Source organism: Babylonia areolata, chromosome 20 (genome assembly GCF_041734735.1).
Source record: "Babylonia areolata isolate BAREFJ2019XMU chromosome 20, ASM4173473v1, whole genome shotgun sequence".
Classification (NCBI taxonomy): domain Eukaryota; kingdom Metazoa; phylum Mollusca; class Gastropoda; order Neogastropoda; family Buccinidae; genus Babylonia; species Babylonia areolata.
The window spans coordinates 11,712,427-11,719,926 of record NC_134895.1 but is presented as its reverse complement, the minus strand read 5'-3'; the positions used below and the strand labels follow the sequence as shown (position 1 = coordinate 11,719,926).

At 46.7% G+C, this 7,500-nt stretch overlaps 1 protein-coding gene across 1 annotated transcript in view; it reads right to left on the bottom strand.

Annotated features, from left to right (window-relative positions):
• Window positions 1-276: 276 nt before the first annotated feature.
• LOC143295162 (uncharacterized) overlaps window positions 277-7,500 on the bottom strand; it is a 13,448-nt gene continuing 6,224 nt past the window's right edge. The window contains exons 4-6 of the mRNA XM_076606736.1: window positions 7,339-7,428; window positions 6,834-6,963; window positions 277-4,715 (exon numbers count right to left, since the gene is read on the bottom strand). Coding sequence (XP_076462851.1) covers window positions 2,809-4,715; window positions 6,834-6,963; window positions 7,339-7,428 — 2,127 coding nt within the window. The 3' untranslated portion in view covers window positions 277-2,808. The remainder of the gene's footprint in view (window positions 4,716-6,833; window positions 6,964-7,338; window positions 7,429-7,500) is intronic.

The window sequence follows — 7,500 nt, the reverse complement described above, 5'->3', positions numbered from 1 at the left end:
TCAGTCTGCACTCTCTGAGACCTTGAAGTTTGAAAGACACACACACACACACACATACAAGTGCACGTGCACGCACGCACTCACACACACACACACACACACACTGTATTTTACATAAGCCGCACAGAAAACGGACACACCACGACCTCAAGCAGTAGGCCTCACAATCAGAGATCAGCGGCGGAAAGATGCAAGAGTTTCAGATACATTTTGAAAAGGCAGACTTTGATTCATTAGCAGCGAAAAACAACAACAACAACAACAAAAATGTTTCCAGTCAGTTGGTTTTTATTCCGTCAAGCTCAACAACAACAACAACATCATACTTTTCTAGTCAGGTGTGGGGCGAAGCTGTTGTGCTTGATGGGGCGTATACAGAGCAAAAGTCTGCGAGATTCAACCAGGAGAAGCGTGAGAAAATGGGGATTCATGTCGTGTTCAAAGCTCAGTTGCACATTGCGTACTCCATGTGAAATTTTGATGAGAAGCAGATGATGAATTTTTTTGAGGAGCGGTTGAACATGACCATTGATAGTCGAAGTTTTGATTGCGACAAATAAGGATTGTGACAGTTTTGTGAAACATGAGTGATGGCACAAACTGGAATTCGGATTGTGTCTAAGGGAGGAGATGGCCAATAATTGTGCTGATAATACGGCGGAAGGCTCTGAGTGCAGTCTGAGTTGAAGGTAAAATGGGTTGAATTTGTGATTCGACACAAATGTTAACAGTTTCTAGCATCCTAGAAAGGTAAAAGTATCTGGCTTTGTAGCGCTGTCCCAGCAACAAATCCAAGGAACGGAATTACATTGTCAATACATTTATCAACGTCGATATTTATGTATATATACACGCACCCAGACTGTACATGCCCGCTATGAAGATCGTACATCTTCTTTTTCTAATACACACACACACACACAAGCACACACACACACACATACACACGCACACACAAACACACACACATCAGAAGCTTCATCAGTGCGGAAAATGTGAAAAGGAATCATATGATGCACCCTGAACCAGAAGAAGCAGTCTCTTTTGGCCTTCAAAGCGAACTGAATTATATGTAGCCAAGCACTCAGCTGGCTTCAATAATTGTTTTATGCACGAGTTGTATAGCAGACACCTTTTTCGCAGCTAACACGTGGGTTTTCAATGACTCACGCAGAATGTGCGACGCCATTCCAAATTTGAATGCAAAGCCCATTCTAGACAAAAGCGCCAAACATTTATTCAATCAAGTCTCTGTATGTATCAGTATGTATCAATCAGTCTCTGTATGCCAGTTTGCATATGTTGTGCTCACACACACACTTTAATCAGCTAGAAGCATACTTGATTTAGTTTAATTACTGTCAGAGTAAAGATTTCAATTGATGCTAAGCTTACGTCATTTTGTCTTCTCATCACACATAATGCTACAGTTTACAATTATGTATGTGAATGCTGTTGGAAACTAAAACCACACTATTTTTGTGTTTGGATGAGAATAGATCAGGCATTTAGAAGATATAAAGCTGATTTTCATTGTCGACACTGAACGACAACCACTACATGACCAGTGTTGCTTGACGGCTTTTGCTGAGTTGAAAACTGTGTTTCCAACACACCATATTTAATAGATATCTCTTTTGTCGGATCAGTAAACTACAAGTATTATATACTGGCAGAATTGTTGCAATTCCATCTTTAAATGTATTCTATTTGTGTTTGCCTGCATAAACTGATTTATCACAGTTTGTAATTAAAAACTGATCAATCCACGTGACTTAAATTAAGATTGTAAATTCATCTTTAATAATCAACACTTCATTTTATACTCATTAGAAAGGTGGTGTTGAGATCTTTGTTTTGCGACCAATCCGATGTAAATCGGTTCAGGAATCAGTCAGAAATCTATCACAAAACACCTTTCAACAAACACAATTCTAGTCAAATTTATCCTGATTTGAGCCCTTTTGTTTCATGGGCCACACGGGCGTCTTTGCAGTTCACATAATTAGTATAAATATGATGGGGGTACACTACATCAACCTTTCACTTGCCTGCAGCAATAGCTAGCTAGCTGACCACTGACTTTGTGCGTCACACACAGTGTGTGTCACCCCAACGGTCAGTGTTTCGCCACATTGCTGTAAGTACTCTGTTTAAAATGTGTTGATGTTTTGTGAAGTGTTCGACACATTGCTTGTGTTCATATCATAAGCATGTTGATACTGACGTAGATTCTTGACCAAAAATCTTTCTTACTCATTTACTTATTGATGAAGGTTGGGTTTTATTTATCCTGCTGAAGCTTTTGGTGGAGGAGATTTAAATGTTGAACACAGACTGTACTTAACTGTGTTTATGCTTGATGCAACTGGATAACTTGTGTAATAACTTGCCCAGATCTTTTCTATCCTTTCACCTTAATACTCTGAAATTCAGTAAATCAGTAATTCTTTTGTACCGTCCCCCTTTTTTTTTTTTTATATATACCACTCGGGTTAAAACACAGCTACATATATAACAAAATAAACGCTTTATTCAGTTTCACAGCATCCATTCTTCTTTCCAATGTTAGCTCGCGGGGGTGGGGGCGGGGGTGGGGGTGGAAGTGGGGGTGGGGTAGTAGTTGGTGGGGTGGGGTGGGATAAAATGTACAGAACGACATGGTGCCAGTGCTTAGCTTTTCCTTCGGGGACAGGGTGACACTGCTGTGTGTTCAGCATCCTGTCCCCATCCAGGATCGCATGGGCGACTGCACAGGATGACGTCACAACTGTTAGACAGATGGCCACTCGCTGTGGCCACCAACAGTCACGAACCCTTCTGGAGCGTCTGTCTTTTGAAGATCAGCCCTGGTCTCTGGAAATCCAGAGCAGGCTGCTGCGGAATGGCGATGCCTGTGACACGTTCAGACATTGTCACACCGCTGGGTGGAGCTCTCTCTGGCTGTGCCTGTGAGGGCGCATCCCCGAGAAGGATGTTGCATGCGTTGTTGGAATGATCCATAATGACTGCCAGCTCACTGGGACTGTCGGGGGTGGACGTGGTGGCGTCTTTTCTGTAGTCCATGGGTGTGTGTCCAGACACGTCCATGACGTTCAAGCGAGCCCCGGCCGAGACCAGGAGGTTGATGATCTTGGAGTGGTTGTGCCGACAGGCATAGTGGAGGGGCACCCTCTGCTTGAAGTCGGTGCTGTTGGTCTCGGCCCGGGCGTTCAGCAGCAGCCTGACGATGGTGACGTAGCCGAGGCGGGCGGCCAGGTGCATGGCAGTCATGCCGCTGATCTCCCTCAGGTTGGGGTTGGCTCCAGCCTGCAGTAGCTGGGAGGTGATGGCCACGTGGTTCCTCACCACGGCCAGGTGCAAGGCCGTCATGTTGGAAGCTGACAGCACGTTGACGTTGGTGACGTGCGGCAGGAGGATGGCCATGACGTCAGCGGCGCCCATGATGGCCGTGATATGCAAGGGGGACTTCCTGAAAGACGTCATCACGTTGGCGTCAGCGCCGTGGTCCAGCAACAGCGACACCATCCTGCAGCGGACCGTGGCAATGTTGCTGGGGGTGACGATCGTGGCTGTGCTGCCGCGTGTCGACCCGGCGTCCCTGCAGGTGAGGGCGGAGGGCATGCTCGTGCCGAAGTCACGGTCCGCGAAAGACACGCTGCGGTCGCTGTGAACAGCAGGAGCTGTGGCGGGCCTCCTGAGGCTGCTTTTCTTGCCCGACTTGCTGACTGCTTTCGGTGAGCTGGATGTGGGCGCGGGCCGCCGCAGCGTGGGTTCCCCCGAGATACTGTGCCTTGCACGTAGTTTGCTGGAGCCCGCCTCTGAAGGTTTGGGGTTACTTCTGATGCTGACCTGTGGTGGAGACTTCGGTCTACGACTCTCATCCCTGTTGTGAGTCTGCTGCTTTCTGGGGACGGCTGATCTTTGTGGGGGTGGTTTTGAAGTGGTGTTCATAACATTCCTATTGTTGATGTCTGACTTTCTAACACACAGTCCCTTTGGACTGTCTCTATTGCCCCTGAGCGTTCTGGGCGACTGACGTCCTGCAACTCCCTTGAAAACACCTCCCTTGCCTTGACGGGGTGGCCCCGGCTGCGACATGGACGTCTCAGCAAAAGTGGCGGTTTCGGACTGAAAAAGGTGGGTACTGGATTCTTCTAACAAGTCTAAGTCCATGCTCCCCAGTTTGTCCAGCAATTCGAACATTTCTGTATGGCTCAGATTGTTCCTGCGCAGGAGAGCACTTATCATATGTGTGAACTGCTCATCAGAGGTGCCGCTGACGCTGTCGCCGCCTTCACCATTGTTGTCGTTATTGTTGTTGTCGTTGTTGTTGCTGTCAGAGGAGGAGGAAGAGGAGGAGGAGGAGGAGGAGGAGGAGGAGGAGGAGGGAAAGGAGTAGTTGCTGAGGTTCCAGGCGACGCTGGCGGCGTCCTGCAGGCAGTTGGAGCTGACGACGCCGTCAGGGCTGCAGACGAGGGCGCAGGCCAGATGGATGGGGGCGCGGCCCATGGCGCGCTCCTTCCTGTGCACGTTGGCCGAGTTCCGGCGGAGAATGGAGCGGACCACGTCCAGCTGTCCCCGGGCCACGGCCAGGTGCAGGCAGGACTGGTTCCTGGGCCCCTGGACCAGCACGTCCACGCGTGGCGCGTCCACCAGCTGTCGGGCCAGATCCTGGTTGTTGTTGACCACTGCCAGCATCAGGGCCGTCAGACCTGCAGGGACAGGACAGTCCACGTTACTGTGACACTGACACTGATACTGATCCAGGGAGGAAGGCGGCAGAAATAGTGAAGACCCTCAGCTGCCAATATAGAGTCTGTGAGGGTCTGGGTTAAAAAAAAAACCCGCACTCACCCTTTCTCCCAAGTTTCACTGGAAAATCAAACCGAGCGTCTAGTCATTCGGAGGAGACGATAAACCGAGGTACCGTGTGCAGCACGCACCTCGCGCACTGACAAAGAACCCTTGGCAACGAGAGTGTTGTCCTCTGGCAAACTTCTGTGGAAGAAATCCACTCTGAGTACACAAATATAATTATAAGCATGCACTCGAGGCCTGACTAAGCGCGTTGGGTTATGCTGCTGGCCAGGCACCTGCCTGGCAGATGTGGTGTAGCGTATATGGATTTGTCCGAACGCAGTGACGCCTCCTTCAGAAACTGAAACTGAACTGTGACAGTCTTCCTATAGTCCTTCCACAGTGTTTCTATAGTCCACCCACAGTGTTCCTATAGTCCATCCACATTGTTGTGACAGTGTTCCTATAGTCCATCCACATTGTTGTGACAGTGTTCCTATAGTCCATCCACATTGTTGAGACAGTGTTCCTATAGTCCACCTACATTATCATGACAGTGTTCTTATAGTCCATCCACATTATTGTGACAGTGTTCCTATAGTCCATCCACATTGCTGTGACAGTGTTTCCACAGTCCATCCAGTGTTCCTATAGTCCATCCACATCATTGTGATAGTGTTCCTATAGTCCATCCACATTATTGTGACAGTATTCCTATAGTCTACCCACATTATTGTGACAGTGTTCCTATAGTCCATCCACATTGCTGTGACAGTGTTTCCACAGTTCATCCAGTGTTCCTATAGTCCATCCACATTGTTGTGACAATGTTCCTATAGTCCATCCACATTGTTGTGACAATGTTCCTACAGTCCATCCACATTATTGTGACAGTGTTCCTATAGTCTACCCACATTATTGTGACAGTGTTCCTATAGTCCATCCAGTGTTCCTATAGTCCATCCACATTGTTGTGACAGTGTTCCTATAGTCCATCCACATTGTTGTGACAGTGTTCCTATAGTCCATCCACATTAGATCATTAGCTGGATTAAATTCTGAACATTGAAACGTTGTGTCTGACAATTTTGTGAGAAGGCAATTTGAAGCATCTGACTAAACTGATTGTGAAATTTCGTATGGCATATTGACAAATATGAGTAAAATTCAGATAGAGAAATCTCTGTGCGGACTTTTATCATCACTGATTTTATTTACTTTTGACGTTGAATTTGAAGTGTATTGAGTTTTTGTTTGTTTTTAAACCATATTAGTTAAAACGTGTTTTTATAATAATACATGTTTTTAAACCATATTTGTTAAAACGTGTTTTTATAATAATACATCAAATATTTATTAAAACTTTTTACTCATGAAGTCTATGTTGTGCCAGGGCGTTAGAACTGGATTGGGGACGTGGGGGTGGGGGCGTGTGGGTTTCTAGTCCGTCTCTCTTATAGAGTGCGTGACATTCTTTGCTGTTTTAGCTCAGATAAGCGGGTGGGGAGGTGGTGGGGAGGAGGGGGAGGGACAACGACTACTGGCACGCTGACCCAGAGGAAGGCTTGAAGACCAGGATACACGGCCACCAACCTCACGTACGTGGACAGTGGTCAGCACACAACTTCATTTGGACACCGGAACGAATTCGGACAATGACATTTTTAAGATGAACGATAAAGACACAACAATATATATAAATATATGTATATATGTATATATATATATATATATATATACACACACACACACACACACACACACACACACACACACAGAGGCGCTTTGACATTTTTTAATGTCATTGGCCATGAGGTCCTTATGACATGGGTGAATCAACATACTTTCAGTTCATAACAAACCATTATAATAAAGGAATGAAACGGTGAAAGCAAAATTAATAACGAAACAAAGCAAAGTTGAGAGAGAGAGAGAGAGAGAGAGAGAGAGAGAGAGAGAGAGAGCAGCAGAGACAGGCAGAATGGAAAAAAAAAAAAAAAAAAAAAAAAAAAAGTCGTCATGATCACACTGACCCGACCCATCCACAGCATTGACGTTACACTGTTCATGACGCAGCAAGATGGCCGCCGCCACGCTGTAGCCAAACACGGCAGCCAGGTGGAAAGGGGTCCTGCCTTCACTGTCACGTGCGTTCACCTCCGCCTGCCCACACAGAGAATAATAATATCCCCGGGGCTCGGGTTGGGTTTGTTTCCCGTCTTGGTACAAGTACACCTATCTGGGATCCTGGACTAATTCTTAATATTGCAAAACGAATATCTTGGTGGACTGAGCGTGTCCTACTGCTAAGCAGATGCGCTTTCTTGGTGTTCTAACTGTTGAAGAAACACTTTTATATAACAACCTCCCCCCCCCCCCCTCTCCGATTATGTGAAGCCTACAGCTTAATCCGCTTTATCGACATCGGTATCGGTGCCGCGATTATCAGCGTTGTTTTCTTCTGCTATAGTTATGCGGGCGGAAGAGTTCCAGACAGATGCAACAGGATACAGATGGGGCACAGACGTACGAACGAACCCTGTTTTCCAGCAGTAACTTGACGGCGCGTGGTCGGTCACAAGCCACCATCTTGTGCAGCAGCGTGGTTCCTTTGCGTCGAGAAATCACCTGCACATTCAGATTTCAGCACGTGGTTGTGTGTCGCAATAATAGAACGGTGAACTACAAAGAGGTATTGTA